Source organism: Mustelus asterias, chromosome 7 (assembly GCF_964213995.1).
Source record: "Mustelus asterias chromosome 7, sMusAst1.hap1.1, whole genome shotgun sequence".
NCBI lineage: Eukaryota > Metazoa > Chordata > Chondrichthyes > Carcharhiniformes > Triakidae > Mustelus > Mustelus asterias.
Window position 1 is genome coordinate 61,163,229 of NC_135807.1, and position 25,505 is coordinate 61,188,733.

General features: G+C 40.8%; 1 protein-coding gene across 5 annotated transcripts in view; it reads left to right on the plus strand.

Moving 5' to 3' along the window:
• Nucleotides 1-25,505, plus strand: part of spidr (scaffold protein involved in DNA repair) — a 263,453-nt gene that overhangs the window by 200,343 nt on the left and 37,605 nt on the right. For all 5 annotated transcript variants that reach the window (XM_078216130.1, XM_078216129.1, XM_078216132.1 and 2 more), the window contains exon 11: nt 12,480-12,641. In XM_078216130.1, coding sequence (XP_078072256.1) covers nt 12,480-12,641 — 162 coding nt within the window. The remainder of the gene's footprint in view (nt 1-12,479; nt 12,642-25,505) is intronic.

The following is a 25,505-nucleotide window of genomic DNA, read 5'->3' on the forward strand; positions in this document are numbered from 1 at the left end:
AAAGACGCCTCTTAAAACTTACCCCTTTGCCCAAGCTTTTAATCATCGGTCCTCCTTATGTGGCTCAGTGCCGCATTTTGTTTGATAATGCTCCTCATGGCACTTCACTTTGTTAAAGGCACTCTGTAAATGCAAGTTATTGTCATTTATATTTTCAATTGCAAAACACTCACATTTATGATTGTTTATTGCTAACTCATAACATTCTAAAACACATTTAGAGAAATGTTCAGAAATGTTTATTTGGTGGTGTTTTCTACAGTTCTGAGAGTCTTGAGTCCCTTAAGTTTGCAGGTGAAATGCTCTTATCTTTTAAAGCAAACATTTACATAAAAGTTTATTTATCAACTTCATCCATTTATAAATGGGTGTTATGCAGTTGGCATGAAAGTTCAATATTGATGGCATTAAAAAGCACATATAAACAAGAACATGGAGTTTTGAACTCTTATAACATTAATTTAACACTATTTGATAATTCTAATTGAATATTGGACTCCAAAATGGCACAAGGTTGAATCTATTCCAGATTGGCTGAATTTAGTACAACAGTAATTATTAGAAATAGTTTTACTATCCCTTGGTAGACAACTACAACACATTGCACTCCCTTGGAAGAAGGAAATTAGCTGGCTAGCTCTGCGTTGCAAAAGTACATCACCTGTTGTGGTGTATTTTGTTTTTGGTAAATGGAGACTTGCCAAATCCAGAAACTGTCAGCCTCACTCACATTCACTCAATCACTTCCTTCCTCTCTCTCTGTGTTATAGTGTACAGTTGGAATTCGTCCAATTGCATAATAACTAGGTGCAGCATTCAGTATGATGCTGTGCCTTACAGATGTGAAAGGTCACAGGCTTGATCTCTAATTTGGATCCAGTTAGCTGATCTTAACTGGCTACATTTGCACTTTGTGTTTGCTAGCTTAGGTAAAGGAAAAATCAACCCCAGAGCTTTAGTGCCAATTGCTGTCTAATAAGAATTACTGGAAAGTCATGTGTGGCTATGACGTGCTCTACACTTGGATCTGGTGATATTCTTTTTACAGGGGGAGAAATTATTAATTGACATTTGGGGGAGACACCAAATGGAGAGACAGTTGTGAAACTGCATCCCAACATATGAATCAGTATGCGGAGGGAAAAGATGGGAAAATAATTTAGGATATTCTGATGAGAGGAAGCAAAATGTTAGTATAAATATAGTGGAGGGAAGTATTCAGGATATGTCTATAAGACCATTTTAAAGTTAGAACTCATTTCTGGCAAATTATATAGACAAACTTATAGGCTTACTAAGTAGATTTTTTTTCTGTACTGTTGTAAATAGGGTTTGTAATTGATTTGTTTTGGGTGCATTTCAAGTTTCTACCTTGTTGATCCGCTGTACTGTTTCTTTGCTGAGGATCCATTGATTATTTTCTACTCTAATACAATTAAGCATAATACTTATAAAAAGAAACAATGCATGCACAGTCATACCTAGTAAACATTTAGCAAAGATTAAGAAAAGCTGCTTGGATGGCTTGATTGCTACACATTTTTTATATCTACAAAGTGATGTAAAATTAAAGTATATTTTTCACAAAGAATAGAAACTTTGAAAAGCATTGGCCATTGAATCCAATCATATTGTACATTATGATGAGAAAGGACTTTGTGATTTTTTGTGTATAACATGTATTGTTTTTTCGGTGTAAAAATGCTGCAAACCCATGTTATATGTTTAGTATTGTATGTAGGTGTGCATAGTATGTTGTACTGCAACTAAAATATTTTTTGTGCATTGTAACCCTGTTGATCAATTTTTCACATACAAAAATTGCCATTATTTTTTCAATTTTTCATTTTTGCACCTTCATTTGGGAAGCGGTCTCTTTCTAGACTGTTGCATTTTTCCCTCACAACCAGCTGGTAGAATCCAGCTGGGATTAGGAACTTTATAGGACAATTTTGTAGGACAACTGAGTTTAATGCACTGTCACATTCCATCCTTGAATGTCATATTTAATATATTTTTTAATCTAACATTGTCCACACTTGACCTGAACAGTATAAATTTATCTTAGGTCTAGTGAGTTATTGGTGGGCACAGTCCATAGCATATATTGGCACAGACAATCTTTTCTTCAAAAGTTTTAAACTTTTCTTTTGCGTGGTTGCTAATATAGAAACAATCGAAGAGGTTTTGAAAACCTGGATATGCTGTTTCAAAAACGGATGAAGATTAGAAATAAACAGATTTGTTGCTCGCTTTAAGCATAGCAGGACAGAGTTGTTTTTCACGAAGGGAACACAATGTACTGGCTGTACCCAGCTTCAAGAGCTGTTTATCATAATGTTCCTCTACTCTGATTGGTAGAGTCAATGGAATTTTACTCCGCCTACTCCAGCTATCCCAGTGAGGCCTCTTTGAGATTTGTGGTTACTTTTGTGATTCTAGCTGCCTGTCACAGGCTGACATTTTTGACCCTGCAGGGAATAGCAAGCAGTTCCTGGAAACAAGAGTGTGTTGGGAACTGTCGCTGTAACTCTGTAAACAGAACTGCACACTCGTTTAAAGGGACATGAATGAAAACTTTTTGGAGAAACAAGAGTGAAAAACATTGAAAACGATAGGCAAGAATCTTACTTGGTGCACTTCGTTGCTGTTCCATGAAGATTAAGGAATTAAATTACACAAACGCTTACTGTTTTTTCCCCCAGGGTGTTATTATTTACGCATCCAGGATCTGGATCAATGACTTGAAATTTATAAAATCTAAATACACTAGTGTGCATTTGTCAAGTGGACCCAAACTTCAACAACAATTTGTACTGATGTTGCACCTTGAATAAAATGTCCCAAGGCACAATACAGGAGCACAACAAAGCACAATTTGACACTGAGCCTCTTAAGGCAATATTAGGGCAAGTGGCCAAAAGCTTGGTCGAAGAAGTGGGTTTTAAGGAGGATCTTAAAAGAGGAAATTAGAGAAAGTAGAGACACAGATTTAGGAAAGGAATTTCAGAGTTTAAGGTTTATGCAGCTGAAGGCACGGCTACCAATGTTTGAGCAACTAAACTGGGCGTGCTCAAGAGGCCAGTATTAAAGCAAATACAGGTAACTCAAAAGGTTGTAGAATTGGAGATTACTGACAATAGGGAGAGGCAAATAAGGTGGAGGGACATGAAAGTAAAATGAGAATTTTAAAATCAAATCATTAGTCAGTGTAGGTCAGTGAACACGGGTTATGGTAAATAGGACTTGATGCAAATCAGGAGATGGGCAGCCAGGTTTCACATGATCTTAATTTTACAAGGGTAGTGCATTTTAATATACAAGTTTAGAAATAACATTCACTTTTTTGTAGTGCATATATTTCTAATCACAGCATTAAAAAGGCCAAAACTTCTAAGAATTCCAATGTTTATATTAGATTGCACTTACCTTTTAAATTTGCTAATTTACATGAAGCCAACATTCCTCGTCAAAGTTGAGTTCTCAGGCTTCGAATGTTCACAGATTTTGAAACATAAGATTTGACAGAAGCAATTAGCAAAATTTTTCTAAGCTATATAACTAAGAAAGGACCCTGTAAGCTTTTAGTAGTTTCAGGCGAGGATATTTTTTTCTGGTGAAGGTAAATAATGAAGAAATGTCACTTATATAAATAGACAAGAAAAAAGATCCAAGACATACCAGGTAATTTACTTTGGCTGCTCTGGCAATGTTACTAAATTTACTGCACTGCAAAAGCATCCTGTAGTTCAAAATGTTGGTATTCACTGTCACAGCTATCTTCCTCTACAAAATGTTTATTTATTTTTAGTAGGTCTCCAGCCCGATCCCAAGCAGACCATTGCACCTGCGCATAATATTACCAGGACAAGCAGTTCCAGCTTCCTGAAGTTTACTGCTTGTCTCTTGGATTCTGCTGTCATCTCTGTCTCCGAGGATACTGTTTTCTCTAGTGCATTGCTTGAACCTTTAAGACGCAACAGATTTTATGTTCTGCTGCATTAGCTTTCTGCATCTTGTCAAGCTAGTTTTTAGGCCACATTCCCTTTCAACTTGTGACAGCTTTACTTTATATTTGAATTATGAACAAAGTATTATTTCAAAGAGAAATTGTCATCAATTATATTTTATTGAAAATTATTTGAATGTAAAATTGAATTTGATATCTTTTCCAATGAACGTTGATAGAAATTATTCACTTTTTAACTTCAAACGCACTGAGAATAGTAGAGAGATACTGCACGACTATTTACATGTAATCATACTTTTTGCATAACAAGTAAAGTTTAAAGTTTATTCACAAGTAAGACGTACACTAACACTGCAGTGAGGTTACTGTGAAATTCTCCTAGTTGCCACACTCCGGCGCCTGTTTGGGTCAATCCACCTAACCAGGACGCCTTTCAGAATGTGGGAGGAAACTGGAGCACCCGAAGGAAACCCACGCAGACACGGGGGGAATGTGCAAACTCCACACTGACAGTGACCCAAAGCCAGGAATCGAACCCAGGTCCCTGGTGCTGTGAGGCAGCAATGCTAACCACTGTGCCACCGTGCCGCCTGGTGAAGCAACAATCCAAAGTAAGAAACATTAACTGGGAAAGCCCAACATCAATGGGCAAGAATGGAATTGGGCCAGATAAATTAGAATCTAAGGTCAGCAGGAAAAGGGTAACTGAGCAATGGGCTATCTTTAAAGAAGGAATAATTTGGCACAGTTAAAGTCTATTCACATGAAGGAAAAAGAGAGGGCAAAGAAATCCAGAACTTCTTGGATAATGAGAGAGATAGAGAGCGGAATGCTCCCATCTGGGACTAGGTCCCATGGCGGGGACAGGAACGCATAGTGTTTCCTGCTGCAGAGGCCGGTGGGAAACCACACCATGTCTTCCAGCCTTGACCCCATTACTTATCCACTCAGGGGTTTCACGCCATATTTTGTAGCAGGGTGGGCATGATGGCATGTGTCCTGCCACCATATCTGGGTGCCTTATTGAAAAGGTGTCCAATATCACCAACCCACCTTTGCAGAAAGAAGATGGACCTCCTCGATGACATTGAAGCTGGAAGGACCACCTGATAGCTGCTTCCCCCCCCCCCCCCCCCCCACCCACTGTAATGGTGTTCTGGGGTTCAGGATTGCTGGCAACCTTTTATCCTGAACTCCAGAGACAGCCCCAGGTATTGTGTGGGTGAATCCCAATTTCCGCATGGCACGTTGTTCCAGACATTTTCTGATCTGGCGTGCTTTCCCGCTGGCATTGTTGACAATCAGGAGAGAGGCTAATATTCCGGTTGGGCCTTCATCTGCTAACCAGTAGTGGGATGTAAATCATTTTTACACCAGAGTTCAATCAGTTTTCTGATCTGCCAAGGCAGGAGCCAGCTGAAGATCCCACAGGAAAATCACACCAGCGTAAAATCAATAAATTCTGACAAATTTCCCCTGCTCCATCTGCTATTGAACCTTCCGGCAGAGCCATGGGAGAATCCCACCTGGAGATTAAGATCCAGAAGGAAAAGTGTGCTTATGACAGATGTCAGGTGGGTACTATACTAGGCTGAATATAGAAGGTTCAAAGGGGAGGTGAAAAAGCAAATAGGAGAAGCTATGAGAGTGTATGAAAAGTGACTGGCAGCTCAGCTGCTGGCACAGTGGTTAGCACTAGTGCCTTACAGCGCCAGGGACCCGTGTACAATTCCAGCCTTGGGTGACTGTGTGGAGTTTGCATGTTCTCTGTATCTGTGTAGGTTTCCTCCGGGTGTTCTAGTTTACCCTCTCAGTCCGAAATGTGCAGGTTAGGTGGATTGTCCAAAGGTGTGTGGGTTATTGAGGTAGCAGAATAAATACTTGGGGTTACAGGTAGAGGGCTGGGGTGGGATCCTCTGTCGAAGCGTTGGTGCAGACTCAATGTGCCAGATGGCCTCCTTCTACACTGTAGGGATTCTATGAGAAAAGGAATCCCAAAGTCTTCAGTAGGCACATAAATAGTAAAAATATGGTAAAAGGAGGAATGGGGCAGATAATGGACCAAAGAAATGAGATTTACATGAGGAAAAGGCCTTAGCTGAGGTATCAGATGAGTACTTTGCAGCTGTTTTTAGCAAAGAAGATGATTTACCCAGGCCATGGTGAAAGGGGGTAATTCAGGCATGGGAAAGATATAAAATTGATCGGATGAAGGTTGTAGAAAGGCTGTCTGTACTTAAATTTAATAATGCACTTGAACTGGATGAAATGCATCCAAGAATATTGAGGGAAGGTAAAGTGAAAATTGTGACGGCATTGGCCTTTATTTTTCTGTTTTCCTTGGACTCTGGTTAGTGTCAGGGGACTGGATAATTGCAATTGCTTGTTCAAAAAGGCAGCAAAGATAAGCCCAACAACCTGAGGCCAGTCAGTTTATGATGATGCGGAAACTTCTAGAATCAATAATTTGGGACAAGTTTGAATTTATTAAGAAAAGCCAGCATGGGTTTGTTAATGGAAAATCATGCTTTCCTAACTTGCTGGATATTTTTGAAGCGGTAACACAATGGGTGGATGAAGTTAATGCTGTTGATTGGTGTACATGGACTTCCAAAAGGTATTTGATAAAGTGTCACGCAACAGACTAATGAGCATGGAATAAAAGGGATACAAAATTGTGGCAAAAAATAGCAAGTAGTGGTTAATGGGTGTTTCCGGACTGGAGGAACGTTTGCAGTGGAGTTCCCCAGTGTTTGGTGTTGGAACACTTGCTCTTCCTGATGCATATGAATGTCCTCAACCTTGTTGTACAGGGCACAATTTCAAAATTTTCAGATGTTGCAGAACTTGGAAGCATTGTAAACTGTTAGGATGGTGTACAACTTCAAAAGGGCTTGGACATGTTGGAATGGGTAGACAGTTGGCAGATGAAATTCAATGCAGAAAAGTGTGAACTGATTAATTTAGGTCGGAAAGGAACAAAAAGACAGTAAAGAGGGTGAAAGAGCAGAGGGATCTTGCTGTACATGTGCATAAATCATTGAAGGTGGTGCGATGGGTTGTGAGTGCAGTTAGTAAAGCATGCAGTATCCTGGTCTTTATTAATGGGGGCATAGAATGCAAGAGCAAGGAGGTTATGTTAAACCTCTAAGATATTAATTCTCAGCTGAAGTATTATTTTCAGTTCATACGCCACACTTCTGAAAAGATGTGAAAGCATTTGAGTGTAGACTAAAGGGCAGTAATGCCTGATAGTGATGTAACTGATGCAATGTCACGTGATTGAGAGACTGAGATTTGATGGGAAGCCGAAGTACAACTTCTGTAAATAAACAAGATTTGTTCTTGTGAATAACAGTATATAGTAGAGTCATGATCCCAGTTGGTGTTATAACTGGATGGGAAGATTCTAGAATGGAACCCTGACTCAAAAGACTAACTTCTATTTTTTATTTTAAAATGCGGCGGAACACGTTTGGGCGGCACACTGGCACATTGGTTAGCACTGCTGTCTCACAGTGCCAGGACTAGGTTTGATTCTGGCCTTGGGTGACTGTGTAGAGTTTTCATGTTCTCCCCGTGTCTGCGTGGGTTTTCTCTGGGTCTGCTGATTTCCTCCCTCAGTCCAAAAGATGTTTACATTAGGTATATTGGCTATGGTAAACGCTTGGAGTTAACGGGGATAGGACAGCAAATAGTTTTAACAACAAGAAAAAAAAATTATTAAACATGAAAAGTTGGATTATGCTACAATACTCTCTTATTCCCCCTTAGTTTAACATGCACACAGATTAAAACTGACTACAAGGTGCATCTTAAACTACAATGGTCTTAGTAGCACAATGTCCTTTTAAGCACACAGATTGACTGTGGTCACACGTACACTCTATTCTGAACCCAAGTGAATATCTGTAGATTTCTTCTCAAACTCCCCCCACCCCCAAATTATTGTCACATGAGAGTTTCCAAACTCCACTCCCAAAAAGCATGCTTTAAAATCTTCTTCTACAACAAAACTTTCCATCAGCGTTTTGCATTCCAAAATTCAGTCCAGATTTTCCAATTACTGTTTCAAAGAAGGCTTCTGTTCCACTTTTAACAGTGAATCCAATATCCAGGCTTTACAACCTCCCCTCTCTGCCCCCCCCCCCCCCCCCCCCCCGCGCCCTCCCCGTCCACTTCTGGATGTTTTTGTCTTGACAGCTGTGCAAACTGTTCACAATTGCTTTAACTCTCGATTCCAAGACTCTATTAAAATGCCACCAAGCTTTTGATTTACCTCTGAAGTCTGGTTTTCAACTTTAATTCTGGTTACTACAGTTGCCTCTTCCTCTCACAACATTTTGTCTATATTCCCTTGAATTGTCTTCTGAACACTACCTTGTTCTCTGTTCTCTCAACTTCAGTTTTTTTTAAGACATTCTTTTTGTTCTAATTCCCGAGCTATATGGACTATATCTGATTCTATGGGAAGTCTGCCTCTTGTCCTGTCTAGTCTTTCTCTTCCTGGCAGAGTTGAGAAATGTTCACTCTCTGGTATACTATCTTCAACTGCAATATATCCTGCTAAAACTAAATTCAAAGAACCTTTCTACCTTAAAAGACTTCCAGATGCTAAGCTATAGTCACTTGCTTCTGCCTTTTATTTCCTCTTCACATTGTGACCTTCTCTAAGTACAATAGAAGCACAGTTGGAACTAAAACAAATCCTGACACATATGAGCACCTTTGTCTAGCATGAATATAACTATAGGCTTTACCCTTCCAGGGGCACAGAAACAGTAAGGTAAACCCACTTAAAACTATACCTTTTTTCTGCTTACCAATACAAATACAAATCCCTCAAGTCCACCTTTGTTTCCCTAACAGTAGCATTCTTAGGGTAACAGGCAAACCCTAAATAAATCTAGAAATCCACATCGATACCCCGAACTCAAGATAAAATATAGAGAGTGCAAAAGAAGATTCACAAGAATGATTCCATTCCTAAGTGAAACGTAGTTATGTGGTTAGATTGGAGAAATTGGGACAGTTTTCCTTGGAAAAGAAAAGGTTGAGAAGAGATTCGATAGATATATTTAAAATCATGAGGGGTTTGGACAGAATAGGAAAAACTATTCCCATTGGTTGGAGGATCAAGAATGAGAGGGTGCAGATTTAAGATAACTGGCAAAAGAAGCAGTGAAACCTCTTAAGCAGCAAGTGGTTAAAAATGCATTGCCTGATAGTATAATGAAGCATATTCAATTTAGGCATTTGAGAGAGAGTTGTATTATTATCTGAGAAGGAATATGTGCAGTGGTGCAGGGAGAAGGTGGGGGATGGCACGAGGTGAACTGCTCATTCAGAGAGCCAGCACAGAAATGATTGACTGAATGCCCTCCTATGCTGAACGATTCCGTGATATGATTGCTGTGAGGAAAGTGAAACACGATTTATTCTTGAGTAGGAAATAATGAAAGCTGTATACGGTAACTTTGGGGGAGAAAAGAAAAGACTTTCATTCATAAAACACCTTTCAGAACCTTCAAAATTCCCAAAGTGCTTTACAACCTTTTGAGGTGTAATCACTAGGGCAGCACAGTGGTTAACACTGCTGCCTCATAGCGCCAGGGACCCAAGTTCAATTCCGGCTTGGGTCACTATCTGTGTAGAGTTTGCATATTCTCCCCGTGTCTCCGTGGGTTTCCTCCGGGTGCTCTGGTTTCCTCCCACAGTCCAAAGATGTGCAGGTTAGGTGAATTAGCCATGCCAAATTCTCCCTCAGTGTACCCGAACAGGTGGCAGAGTGTGGCAACTAGGGGATTTTCACAGTATCTTCATAGCAGTGTGAATGTAAGCCTACTTGTGACTAATAAATAATCTGTTTCCATAAAGGAAGATTAACATGGTAAATCATTTTATTCTCTGTCTTTTACCCAGAAAATCTTGCATTTGTTAACTCTAGTAAACCATTTTTTGGCAGTTTGTGGATATTTATGATTAATGGAATGACATACCATTTACAGAAAACTTTGATTGCAGTCCATGACCCTTCCCAGATACTTTACAAGGGATGTAAACAAGGCTGACTGAATTTTGCTGGCTGACAGTAAAAATAAATGTTATTGTGTTGATTTATTGTTCTAGAAAGCAGAGCCATAGGGTGGAATCTGTATGTTTATTTATGCACCTTTTCATATCAATCTAAGCAAAATGTTCCAGTAACTAATCACAAAACAATAAATTATAGAATCATATTGAGATATATTGTCAGTGTGTCGAGAAAGGCACCATTGAGAAACTGCTAAGGAAATATGAAAGTAATCATTGCTGACTGACTACTTTAAAGAAACAAGATGAAAAAATTAAGGCATTCTGGAAAAGAGTTGCATGGCCTTTTCTCTTCAACAATTGAAATTTACAACTTGGTAATTTCCTCCAGTGTGCTCTGATATTTGCCCTTCCCCCTTCCATTGGTGGTAGACCTTAAACCACCAGTGAATTAATGGCCCATTCCACCCTTCCCCAGTTCATTCCTTCCCCAGTTCAGTTCCAACCCCTGTTCAGCCAAATTGCTGGTTCCCTACCCATAGGGCTATGAAACCTCTTTGCCAGCAGTGCAGCTAAATCTAACCACACTCCTCCCAGTGCTACCAAAAAACAGGACTACTGTCACTGCTGCTACACCCACAACCCTTCCCTTGTACTGCTAACCATAAGGTACCAAATTCTAGTCTGCTACATTTTGCAAAGCATTCTGTGTGTCATCAGCTTGAAACATCTAAGGGATAAAAAATAATTTAAGGATAAAAAGAGTCCATGTGACGGAAGAGTCATTATGAATCAAATATAAGAGCAATAAGGCTACCAATATACAGAAATGAATAATGCCGGCATTAAAACCCTGAAATGGAAGCTCTGAAACATGGATGAAAATCCTAGAATATCATGTGATGAAAAGCAAATTATCCCTTATTCAGTCACTGTAAATCATTGGTCCTGGTCACATAGTATTTTATTCTATTCTTATTAAAGAACAGATCCTCCACCTCACCATTAGTAATCCTAAAGGAGACCTATGTATAATCAGGAGTTTTATTGAAAGTTGTGAGTGGTCTCAAGATTTGAATGGCATTACATATGTAAGTGTCACTTTCAAAATAGCTGTACCGAACCAATTGAAGTTGAATTTCCCTTCCACTGAGCAAAAATCTGCTCCTGATTCCTCTCCACACACTTCCATCTCAAATCCCAGCAGAGTAAATCAGTGGCTTTGACCACTATCTTCTGATTTTTCTAAATTATCAAATGAAAAATTGGCATGCATGCACTCTTCCCAATTTGTCAAATGTATTGTTCCCAGGAGATGCAGCACAAAATGCTGCAGGCCCAGATGAATCTCACCAGCATTTTGTACAGCTCCACTGTTTTGCAAGCAAGGGCTTGATTTTTTGGTCCCACCAGGATAGGAATAGAGGTGGGCAATGAGAGAAATACCATGCTGTTTCCCACCACTGACGAGTTTCACCTAGGGCAGTTGAGAGGGCAGCACCAAGAACCTGCCTGAATAATAATTTAAGTGACAGAACTGATTGAGGATCATATTGATTTTGATGGAGGTGCAGGGGCTGAACCTGGGGTCTAAAGACAGACCAAGTGCATGGAGACAAATACAAAGTATTGTGCCAGTCGTGTGTTAAATGGGCACCTTAAAAGTGATAGTGATGCAGAGAGGGTCTTGGTCAATAGTACATAGGTGTCTCAGATTCACTGAAGGTTGAAGAAGAGTGGGCAATGCTCAAGGTGGTCATCCTCATGGAATCACAGTGGCATAAGAGGAAGGGACAAGGCTTCCAACCTCAATTAGGGGATGGGATCATCTGAGTACAAGGAAGGCAACAGCTTTCAGATGCCATGTCCAGTGGCAATGTGGGGCAGCATCCTCTACAGTAAAGGGAAGGGCTCGGGTTTCAGGATGGCAGAGGGCATTGGGGCAGGAAGAAATGGAGATCAGACCTCAACATGGGATGTATGGCTGAAGATAGAGCTAGCTTGAGATGACCAAGAACTAGTGCTGCAGGAGACTTGTGACTCTCCAAGAAGATAGCCACTGAGATTTGTGCCCTCACCACAGAAAACCTTGCACTGTGTCTTGCCATGACATGCCAGTAGCCATCCAAGTCACTGTTTAGTGAAATCCAGGCACAGTGTAACATGCACTTTCACTTGCACAGCCTTGTTACTTCAAATCTGGCAGGTGCATTTCATACTATTCCAACAACATGCAAATCTAGCCCAGTGTTTATTAGATTTATTAGATTCCCAGCATCTATAAACTGATCAATTTAATCAGGTGGAGTAAGCAGAGTGATTATACAAGTACAGTTACATGAAGTTAAATTAAGGTTTAACAACAAATGATTAACATTAAATGGTTGGGACATAGTCAAAATAAAACTTATCTTAAAGGAGAAGATAGCTGTACCAGAAATTTGTCTAATAATTTTAATAATTTGTTTTCTTGTAGGTTATGTTTTCTCGTACAAGACATGTATGGTTTATTTAGTGAAGTTCACCACCATACATTCTGTTCGTTCGAAGAGGACTTGCGGATAAAAAATGCCTGCTGGGAAGGAAAAACATGCTATCTGACGGGAATGAAGGTTCTACAGAGAACAACGAGGGGGAGGTAAGAATCCAGAAAATATATTTTCATCAGCAAGACCCTCTGCTGATGGTGGAGATATGGTAAAAATTTAGATTCCAGTGCACCGCTCTGAGATATTTTTGAACCAAACAGATGTAAAATCTTGGTCTGGAAATTGCAGTATTATTCACTGTCATTGCGTCTCTGAAGCTGACAGAATGGTACATGCAGACTGTGGAAATCCAGAAGTTTCTGTCAGTGCTTTTATGCTTTACATAGGGTGTGCGGTTGAAGTGTCCCCAGGCTGTAATCACTCAGGAATCACTGAAGTGATAAATTCCCCCTTTCTCTTATTAAAAAAAATTAAAAATACTTGAAAAGGTTAGACCTTGTTGAATGAAGTGTAACTGGGTTTTTAAATAACACTATGTTCACAATCACTGCTAAACAGTCTCACTGGTCCAGAAAACTAATTCTATATTTGTAGAATGTCAAATTTCCCATTATAAGATTTTTTTTTTAGTTTGTTTGCTATTTCCGCTTCTACTTTCATAATGTCCTAAACATTTATTTTCTTCTCTAAGATTTTAATTAAAAGTGCATTATTCGGTGCATTTTATTTCTTAGTTTGTTCTTGGTGAGAACACTTCAGTGTTATTGAATGTTTATCCTGCTTGATGACATCGCTGTTGCTGGATACCTGTACATCTCCTGGATTTGGCTGCAGATTCAGTCTGACATCAGGGAAAGGGAAATCCATTCTCCAAGATGGCAAAATCTTTCCAGGCAACCTTTCTTTGAAGTCAGCAAGGAGCATGCTCGTTTCGCTGCTTATAGTGAAATCCAAGTCCTTAATTTAGAGTTCTTTGGTTATCATGTTTTGCTGTTCAGAAAATAAAATTGTTCAGCTTGCTGTCATATATTTTAGGCCTGTTGGACATTTTATGATTTGTATTGATAATACTATTGATCATACTTACATGATATTGATTACTAAATATCTGATCTACTGCTGTGTAGCTTTTACTTGTGATTCACAATAGGCAAAATAAGTACCATTCCAAAGTTAATATGATTGAAGGCATATTATTTTATATTGGAAAGTAATTAATCATAAATAATATTGTTGCGTATACTTTCTCCACAAGAACCAGAAGATTTAGGAATTACCTATTTTAGTCACTTGGTAGTACAGAACTGGCTAAACGGTGTTGCTAAAAAAGGAGACATGATACAAAGCTTTTCATCTTGCACTCATCACTTGCAATTCTGCCCTGATGAGTGAAAAATGAAAAGCTTCAATGGCATGTCTCTTTTCTCAGTTGTCTATTTAGAATAAAATCTGGAGTTCAGATCAGTTGGTAACTAATGTAGACTGGCATTGTGTTGAGTTGCCAATTTATGATGCCACCATGTAGCAATAGCACCATTCGGCTAAAAATTCTCCACAGGTTTAAACCTTTGTTTACATTACTTTGTGTATGTGTGTTCATTTTTGCCAAGAAGGATAGAGGGAAATAAATGCTTCAACCTGAATTTTCAGGATGGTGAGCACAATGCATCTGTCATTTGGAGAGTTCCCCAGTGACTCCGACAGGCACGCTGCAATTTCACACTCCAATTAAGTTGATTGGCAGTAGGTCGGTCCCGCTGTGAAGAGATGTTGGCAAATCAGATTGGTCTATGGTTCTCCGATCCATCCAAGCAGAGTGCTGCAGTGGCTGGAAGAGGTACTGCAGTGCTGTATCTGAGACTAACTCGGGGAACTGCAGTGATGGCAAGTATTAGGGGTCCTGGGAGGGTAGAGGATACGTTGGGGATCATGAAGGTGGCAATCTTGCTGTTGGGTGGGCGGGAGAGCAGTAGGCCTCTGATCCCTGAAGGATAGGCACCCCCAACTGAAAGGGGCCTTTTGTTGGAGGCGCTCTGCCTCTCCCTTTCCTACCAAGATCAAAGGTGAGAACTTTTTCTGTTTTCCACTCAGTCATTTGGCCCCACCAGCCTGAAAATTGAGGCTGGAAAAGGCCCTTAAGTAGCCATTTTGTGGTTCCCCCCACCAACCTTGTTCAAGCTAAAGCTAAATGGCATCAGAATTGCATTGTCAGTAGTTTAAACATGCAACCAGGACCACAACATTTATCAGTTTGAAAAGTTTTAACAGCATAGTGTGCTAAAGTGCATTTTCTGAGTTATAGTTTATGATTTGTATTTAGCATTAAATATAACTGTGTTTCAGGAATTTGCTAGATGTATAATTTCAGCAAAGAATGTTCTTATGTCATTGCCAATACGTTGAGTAAAATTTGTAATGATTTATGTTGTCTTGCTTGATATGATTAAAACCTGTGGCAGTAGCCATATGAGCCACTGCAAACACAATCAGATTCTGTTATAGTTAATAAGTCAGATTTCAAAGAGGACTGCAATGAAACTTATTAACGGTACGACAGAAATGACTACTAATATAGTACATCACATTTGATATTTGACAATGATTTGGGTCTTAATAAGAGGAACTGGCAGGGGAGTTGATTTTCAACCATCTAGACTAGTGTCCAGTTCATTGTAGTTGACTTTGCAGTTTTACCTGAATGCTTGTGAAGCTGGCCTCAAGGAGGACAATAGCATTTGTTTGACAATCCTCCCAATCGAATCCAAAGGATACAGTGGAGGTAATGCTCTTTTGCTTTTCTGTGTCACTGACACATAGGCCATGGCTCTATGCAGTAAAGGGGAATGATACTGCTCTGGACTGTTGGACTTTTGACTTGACAAGTTTTTTTATTACTAAGACGCGCTACCATAGCTTGTAGAAGGCTGAACTGGCAAAGATGATCCAGTATTGGATCGCCTCATCAATAGTAGCCTTTTAAGAGAGGTGGCTCCCAAGGTATGGAAAATGTTCAATATATTCCAGAGTCTTTCAACATATATGGTAGGTGTAATATTTGGCTGACCAGGTGTGGGTTGATATGTAAGTTTTTGGTTTGGAAATATTTAAGGACAGGTTGAGTTTCTTGTTTGCAAGATCAAAGAGATCAAGAGTGGTTTGCAAATCTGGTATACAACGGGCAGTGACACTGCAGTCATCCTCAATCTTAGATTGTGTATCTATGGAAGTCAGTTTAGTTTTGGCATGGAGGTGACGGAGGTTAACGAGTTTCCCACCTGGATGATATTTAATATAATGCTAATTGTTTTCAAGTTAGAATGTTAGAACACTCATGGATCTTCTGACAAGTGACCATCTAGCTAAAAGAACTGCAGTTGTATCACGCTGTGAGGCAGCAGTGCTAGCCACTGTGCCACCGTGCCGGCCTACAAATGAACAAAATCCCTTTCATTCACATGGTGGTGTTTCTTTTCTTAAGGATGAAAAGTCCACCGTCAATGTTGGAAAGAACATTTTAACCAACTCCTCAACCATGAATTCACAGTGCTAGCTGATACCTTCATCTATCCCCTAGTACTCCGTGGTAGAATCCATGGTGAACCACTATTGATGGGAGAGATGCAACAAGCAATCCAGCAGCTGAAAAGCAACAAAGCCTATAACCCCAATGGTCTTCCAAGCTGACGGACGTTTGGTCATACCAAGACTCCATACACTTATCGTAGGGATTTTGGAGGAATAATTGCTTCTCCACCCACCCCCAACTTCAGGAATGCGACAGCTGTAACTATTTTCAAAAGTGAGATAAGTCATACTATGGAAACTATCATGGTGTTTCCCTCTTGTCCATTGCAGGGAAATCCTGACGCATATTCTCCAGAGTCGCTTATTTCTTGTGGTTGAGGAAATTCTTCCAAAGACACACTGTAGCTTCAGACCTCCCAGGGGAACCTCTGACATGGTCTTTGTTGCCAGACAAATGCAAGAAAAATGTTGAGAACAACAACAGGAACCGTTAATTGCATTTGTCAACCTGATCAAAGTTATTGATCCAGTAAATCACATGACTGTGTAGACGGCATCTCCACATCATGGACTGTGCTTCACAGATTTGGATGTCTAAGACTTTTCACTATTTTGCAATTGCTGCACGAAATGACTTCAACTGTCTTGAGTGAGAGATCTACAACAGATGCCTTAGATCCAGACTGGAATCAAACAAGCCTGTGTGATGACCCACATATTACTTAGGATCTTGACAGTGTATTCACCTCATCAATCAGCTGCCCTCTGGTGTCAGTTTCTAAGTGTAATGCACTGCTGATGGTTAACAGCTCCTTGTTTGCTTGATTTTTATTTATTTTGCTGTGGCCTATCTTCTGTGGGAACTATATTTAATTTTCATGAAAATGTGATTGGTATGAATGTGATACCACAATAATGTGTTTGTTTGGTTGTTCCAAATTTTTTCTAAAAATGGGTGAGGAATTGTTGATAAGCTCAGGAATCGGTTGTAAAACAAGATTCTGAACTAGCTAGGGCTTGCTTACTTAACACTTGGACTGTTCAGTGACTTTTATAAATTTGTTTTCAATATACCGTCATGGTGTTCAATGTAATTCTAAACCCTGGTTGAGCAGGTTTTTCTTCTTCCAAAAGACTCTTTGCAAACTAAGACAGTCACTGTCTAAAGCAATAAATAAGAAGAAACCATAAATTTATCCAGACAATGGCTTTTCTTGAAAGTTAGATTTTCTTAATGGTGCAGCTTTTTTGAATAAGACTTGAAAGCTTGCTCTCGATCATAAGCACAGTAAGAAGTCTCACAACACCAGGTTAAAGTCCAACAGGTTTATGATCATAAGGACAATGATTGAAGATGTCCACAGTACTGTCAAGCGGCACTTAGAATGCAATAACCTGCTCACTGATGCTCAGTATGGGTTCCACCAGGGCATCCAGCTCTGGATGCTATTACAGACATGGTCTGAACATGGACAAAGGAACTGAATTCAAAAGATGAGTTGAGAGTGACTGTCCTTGACATCTAGACAGCATTTGACCGAGTGTAACATAAAGGAGCTCCAACAAATTTGAAGTCAGTGGGAAGCGGGGAAAAGTTATGCACTGATTGGAGTAATGCCGAGCATGAAGGAAAAGTTAAAGTTGAAAATGTATTTATTAGTCACAAGTAGGCTTACATTAACATTGCAAAGAAGTTACTGTGAAAATTCCCTAGTCGCCACACTCTGGTGCCTGTTCGGGTACACTGAGAGACAATTTAGCATGGCCAATGCACCTAACCAACATGACTTTTGGACTGTGGGAGGAAACTGAAACATCCAGAGGAAAACCACACAGACACCAGGAGAACGTGCAGACTCCGCACAGACAGTGACCCAACCCGGAATCAAACCCGGGTCCCTGATGCTGTGAGCCAGCAGTGCTAACCACTGTGCCACCGTGCTGCCAAAATGCTTGTGCTTGTTGGAGGTCAGTTATTTCAACCCCAGGACATCACTGCTGGAATTCCTCAATTCCTCAGGGTAGTGTCTTCGACCCAACCATCTTCAGCTGCTTTATCAGTGACCTTCACACCGTCATAAGTGGGAATGTTAGCTGATGATTGCACTGTGTTCAGTACCATTTGCAACTTCTTAAATTGAAGCAGTCGGTATGCATATGCAGCAAGACCTGGACAATGTTCAGGCTTGAGCTATTAAGTGGCAAGTAATATTTGCTTCACACAAGTATCAGGCAATGACCATCTCCAACAAAAAGAATCAAACCATCTCCCCCTGATGTTCATTTTCATTACTGATGCGAAGTCCCCCACTGTCAACTTCCTGGAGATTATCATTGACCGGAAACTTAACTACACCAGCCATGTAGCCACTGTGGCTGTAAGAGCAAGAGACGAGTAGCTCTGTGGCGAATAACTCACTTCGTGACTCCCCAGAGCCTGTCCACCATCGACAGTTCACAAGTCAGGAATGTAATGGAATACTCTCCATTTGCCTGGATAAGTGCAGCTCCAATAACATTCAAGAAGCTCGTCACCATCCAGAACAAAGCATTCCACTTCCACTTAATCGGCAGAATATCCACCAACATAAACATTCACTTGTCCTACCACTGATGCGGAGTGGCAGCAGTGTGTACCACCTACAAGATGCACTGTGACAGCACCTTCCAAACCATGCAAACTCTACAATTTTGAAGGACATGGGCAACAGTCACATGGAAACACTGTCAACCTCAAGTTTCCTTCCAATTCGCACATCATCCTGATTTGGAAATATATCATGTTCCTTCCATGTTGCAAGGCCAAAATCTTGGAATTCCCTTTCTCACAGTGCTGTGGGTACACCTACACCCCATGGACTGCAACAGTTCAAGAACACAGTAAGAAGTCTCACAACACCAGGTTAAAGTCCAACAGGTTTATTTGGTAGCAAAAGCCACTAGCTTTCGGAGTGCTGCTCCTTCGTCAGGTGAGTGGGAGTTCTATTCACAAACAGGGCATATAAAGACACACTCAATTTACAAAATAATGGTTGGAATGCGAGTCTTTACAGGTAATCAAGTCTTAAAGGTACAGACAATGTGAGTGGAGAGAGCGTTAAGCACAGGTTAAAGAGATGTGTATTGTCTCCAGACAGGACAGTTAGTGAGATTTTGCAAGTCCAGGCAAATCATGGAGGTTACAGATAGTGTGACATGAACCCAAGATCCCGGTTGAGGCCGTCCTCGTGTGCGGAACTTGGCTATCGGTCTCTGCTCAGCGACTCTGCGCTGTCGTGTGTCGTGAAGGCCGCCTTGGAGAATGTTTACCCGAAGATCAGAGGCAGAATGCCCATGACCGCTGAAGTGTTCCCCAACAGGAAGAGAACACTCTTGCCTGGTGATTGTCGAGCGGTGTTCATTCATCCGTTGTAGCGTTGTCGTAGCATCTCCACATCATGACAGTTCAAGAAGGCAGCACAGTTGCCAGCTTGTCAAGAGAAATTAGGGATGGGTAATAAATGCCAGTCTTACCAAAACACCCATATCCCATGAACAAATAAAAATATGGTCATCCACTTCCTCTTCCTGTGATGCTCATTTCAAATGCAGACTTGGCTTGCGTGTAGAATTAATCTGATCTTCAGAGGCATCGATTTTCCTTTATTATGGAACAGATTTCTTGCCTTCTTTCTAGTATCAATGAAGCCATCTATCTACTCAGACACAGGACGACTAACATTCCTAACAAGCCAACATGTTATTCAGAAATTATTTGCACAAGCTCCTTGCAAAGCTCCTAGCTTTTCCCCAGGTAGGAGCACTAGGATCAATGTATAGTTCACACTGGAGGAGGGTCATATTCTCCTCCTGTAATATCAGATGAGTCAAGCTTGTGTTCCTTCTTAATTTCTTCCTACAGATAAATAAGAACTTTGGGGATTCGCACATAAATTTCAACAATGACGAGATAGAGTTTAGGAATGAGATAGAAAATCTGGTGAACTGGTGCGACGACAATAATCTCTCCCTCAATGTCAACAAAATGAAGGAGATTGTCATGGACTTCAGGAAGCGTAGAGGAGAACATGCCCCTGTCTACATCAACGGGGACGAAGTTGATATAGGGTTGAGAGCTTCAAGTTTTTAGATGTCCAAATCACCAACAACCTGTCCTGGTCCCCCTCATGCCGACACTATAGTTAAGAAAGGCCACCAATGCCTCTACTTTCTCAGAAGACTAAGGAAATTTGGCATGTCAGCTACGACTCTCATCAACTTTTACAGATGCACCATAGAAAGCATTCTTTCTGGTTGTATCACAGCTTGGTATGGCTCCTGCTCTGCCCAAGACTACAAGAAACTACAAAAGGTCGTGAATGTAGCCCAATCCGTCACGCAAACCAGCCTGCCATCCATTGATTCTGTCGACACTTCTTGCTACCTTATGCACCCCGGACATTCTCTATTCCACCTTCTTCCATCAGGAAAAAGGTACAAAAGTCTGAGGTCACATACCAACCGACTCAAGAACAGCTTCTTCCCTGCTGCCATCAGACTTTTGAATGGACCTACCTTGCATTAAGTTGATCTTTCTCTACACCCTAGCTATGACTGTAACGTTACATTCTGCACTCTCTCGTTTCCTCATACCGTTTCTATGAACGGTATGCTTTGTCTGTATAGCACGCAAGATAAACAACTTTTCACTATGCTACACATGCTACAATAATAAATCAAATCAAAAATTTCCATAAGGCTCCTTTTATACACTCTATAAGACCATAATCGGGGGTGTAATTCATTTGTAGAAGGCACGTTTTGCATTCATGAGCTCCACGTTTTTCTCCTGTGCACTCACCCATGCCTTATTACCTGTAGACTGCAACTTTCAACACATTCCTGGCCAGTCTCCCACTTTCTATCCTCTGCAAATTTGAGGCCATGCAAATCTCTGCTCTCTGCAGAGATTGCATCTTGCATCAAGTCCCATTCACCCATCACTCTTGTGCTCACTGACCTACACTGACTCCTGGTCAAGCAACTCCTCATTTTTATAATTCTGATCATTGTTTACAAGTTCCTCTGTGGTCTTGTCTCTCCCTATGTCTCTCATCTCCCCCAGCCCCAGAACCCAGAACTATAGGGAAAAGAGAGGGGCGTGGCAGTAGGTGCATTGCTCTGGAAGAGAACTAACATTGACATGAAAGGCCAAATGGCCACCTCCTGTGCTGATTCTAATTCTCATCTAATTCTGCCCTCTGGAACATCTCAGTCTAATTGTACCTTTGGTGGCTGCACCTTCAGCTGCATTGGCTTTTAAGTTCTGACATTGCTTCCCTTTAATCTCTCCACCTCCATGTCTCCCTTTCCTGCTTTAAAATGCTCCTTAAAATCTAGCTATTTGACCAAATTTTTGACCGTTTACCCTAATATCAGCTTAGCTGGCTTTATAACATACCTGTGCAGCACCATGAGACATTTTATTATTGAAAAAGTACTATATAAATACAAATTGTGATTACTATTGTTAGATGGACTATATTGACACCATTATGGAAATTTCACCTGGACAAACCATAGTTAAGTAAGAAGTGTAAAGTATCAGATTGGTGCACTGGCAATAGCGCTTCTGAGAGCATTGCACTATATTCTGCAAAGAACCGAAGATATTTCAATTGTCTCCTTGGGGATGAGTAAATGTTAGAAAAAATTGTTAGCGTTCTTAACATAGGCAAGACCAGGGAGAAAAAACTTGGGGCCCTGGTGCTTCTCCAGTTTCTGGACCAATAATCCCAACAAATCCCAGCACCCCCTCCACACCACCACCACCCCCCACCGCCACTGCCACATTTATCCCTCCCTCTCAAAACCTTTGGGTGCCCAAAATTGGGAACCATAGTCAAAGTGGAGTTGAACTGCTTCATATAGGTTTCGCAAAAACTTTCTTGGCTTTTGTACTCTATGCATCTATTCATAAAGCCCATCAAAAGCTCAGGTTTCAGTCAGATATTCTTTACAACCACGGCTTTGACAGACGCGGCATTCATGTTATGCAACCAGCTCCACTTCTTTGACCCTAGCCCTATGAAATATCCGGACAGCAACATCCAAAATACGTGAACCTCAAGCATCGCAAACAACAATCGTACAAATGAGAATATCTTGAACTAAATATTCTATTGGTGCATGACTCCTGGTTTCACTTCCAAGTTTAAAAATGGCAAAACCTTGGAGTAAATTAGGACCAACCAATTCACCTGCAATAACGTGCTATTTCTATTCTGCTCTGTTAAAAGAAAAATTATACTTTGCATTGAGTGGTAAATATTTTCTCACTTTAAAATGAAACAAACCACACTTATTGCCTAACATGGAGCATTTAATAGGAGAGTAAAGTACCTCTGATACAGAAAATCTGAAATATAAACTGAAAATGCCAGAAATATTCAGCAGGCCAGGCAGCATCTGTGGCAAGATGTTTTAGTCCATGTTCTACACTAGCTCTGACAAAGTGTCACTGACCTCTGTTTCTCACTGCACTGAAGCAGTCAGAGCATTTCCAACATTCCCCATTTCTATTGGAGCAAAAGTAATCCATTTTGCCAGTCTTCCAAAAAGCAGTCAGACTTATTGTGAGCCTCTTCAACAAGAAACCCTGGCAGTAGCTACTACTTGAGATCTTGTTTGGCACAACATTAAATGTGAATTTCAAAAAACAGTTAAGGTGTGAAGAAACCAGAAACAACATAAATGCCAATGTAATAAATTGATTTAAAGAATGTGTAATTAATAAAAATGACCATTCAGAAGTGCCAAATAGCAGAGTTAACTAACAAAACCTTTTTTGCCTTTTCGCTTAAGAAGTTGACTTAGAGCGAAACAGACTAGGCTGCAAGTCCAGGTCACCAGGGGAGGAGACCAAGGTGGAGATAAGGAGCTGGGTTTAATAAACCTGTGTTCTTTCTGGTGGCACATACTGCAAGCTGGCCTTGGCAGAATTTGTCCAAAAGTGGGGTTTGGGACCGGGTTGCCTTTCAAGTTGGGCTTTCCTGCTCTCCCTGCACTTTGTGGGATAGGTTTTTTGGTGGGACCATGTGGGTGTGTGCATGCGTGTCCCCCACACGATCACAGACCTAGGGTTACACGTACACAGAACGCAGCAAGCTAGCATGCAGGTATAGCATGCAATTAGATGCAAAGAGACCTTTATTGGTCTTTATTGCAAGCAGAGTTGAAACATAAACAAAAAGTAGCCCATGCCTTCTTTCTCTCCATACCCCTTGATTCCTTAAACTACAAGGGTCACATCTAGCTCCCTATTGAACATATCTAACAAACTGGCCCCAACAGTTTTCTGTGGTAGAGAATTCCACAGGTTCACAACTCTGAGTGAAGAAGTTCTTCCTCATCTCAGTCCTGATTGGCTTATCCCTTATTTTTAGACTGTGACCCCTGGTTCTGCACTTTTCTAACATTGGGAACATTCTTCCCGTATCTAGACTGTCCAGTCCCATTAGGATTTTATATGTTTCTATGAAATTCCCTCTCATTCTTCTAAATTCCAGTAAGTACAAGCCTAGCTGATTCAGTCTCTCTTCATATGTCAGCCCTGCCATTCCAGGAATCAGTTTTGGTGAACCTTCACTGGACTCCCTCAATAAAAAGTATAAAAGTAGAAACTTTATTTATTGGTCACAAGTAAGGCTTACATTAACACTGCAATGAAGTTACTGTGAAATTCCCCTAGTCGCCACCTTCCGACACCTGTTCGGGTCAATGCATCTAACCAGCATGTCTTTCAGACTGTGGAAGGAAACCGGAGCACCCAGAGGAAACCCACATAGACACGGGGAGAACATGCAAACTCCACACATGCATGCATGACTCCACACAGACAGTGACCCAAGCTGGGAATTGAACCCGGGACCCTGTGAGGCAACAGTGCTAATTACTGTGCCACCATGCCGCCCATGAATGTCCTTTCTCAAACTAGGAGACCAGAGCTGCACATAATACTCAAGGTGTGGCCTGACCAAGGTCCTGTACAACTGCAGCAAGACATCCTTACTCATATACTCAAATCCTCTTGCTATGAAGGCCAGCATGCAATTAGCTTTCCTTACCACCTGCTGTACCTGCATGCCAACCTTCAGCGACTGTTCCACCATGACACCCAGGTCAAGTTGCACTTCTCCATTTTCTAAATTGCCACCATTCAGATAATCTTCCTTCCTGTTTTTCCCATCAAAGTGGATAACCTCACATTTAACCACATTATATTGCATTTGCCCACTAAACCACCCTGTCCAAGTCACCCTGCAGCCTCTTAGCATTCTCCTCACAGCACATACTGCCACCCAGCTTAGTGTCATCTGTAAATTTGGAGATATTGCATTCAATACCTTCATTCAAATCATTAATGTATATTGTGAATAGCTGGGGCCCCAGCGCTGAACCCTGCAGTACCCCACTAGTCACTGCCTCCCACTCTGAAAAGGACCCGTTTATTCTCACTCTCTGTTTCCTGTCTGCCAACCAGTTCTCTATCCACGTTAATACATTACTCCCAATACCATGAGCTTTAATTTTGCTCACTAATCTCTTGTATAGGACCTTGTCAAAAGCCTTTTGAAACACAACATCCACAAGTTCACCCTTGTCTACTCTACTGGTCACATTCTCAAAAAATTTCAGAAGATTTGTCAAACACTATTTCCCTTTAGCGAATCCATGCTGACTTGGACCAATCCTGTCACTGCTTTCCAAATGCTCAGTTATTGCATCCTTGATAATTGACTCCAGCATTTTCCCCACCACCGATGGTAGGCTAACCGGTCTATAATTCCCCGCTTTCTCTCCCTTTTTTGAAAAGTGGGGTTACATTAGCGACCGTTCAATCCACTGGAACTCTTCCAGTGTCTATAGGATGCTGGAAAATGATCACCAATGTGTCCATTATTTCTAGGGCCACTCCCTTAAATACTGTGGGATGCAGAACATAGGGCTCTGGGGACTTATCGGGCTTTAATCCCAGCAATTTCCCCAGTACAATTTCCTGACTAATAAGGGTTTCCTTCAGTTCCTCATTCATGCTAGACTCTCTGTCCCCTAGTATTTCTGGAAGGTTATTTGTGTCTTCCTTAGTGAGGACAGATCCAAAGTATTTGTTCAGCTGGTCTGCCATCTCTTTGTTGCCCTTTATGAATTTATCTGATTCTAACTGTAAGGGACCTACATTTGTCTTCACCAGTCTTTTTCTCTTCACATATTTGCAGAAGCTTTTGCAGTCAGTTTTTATGTTTTCTGCAAGCCTACTCCCGTATTCTATTTTCCCCTTCAGAATGAAGCCCTTTATCCTCCTCTGCTGGATTTGAAATTTCTCCCAGTTCTCAGGTTTACTGGTTTTTCTGGCCAATTTATATGCCTCCTCTTTGGCTTTAACACTCTCCCTGATTTCCCTTGTTTTCCATGGTTGAGCCATTCAGGGATATAAAGTTGTTGAAGTT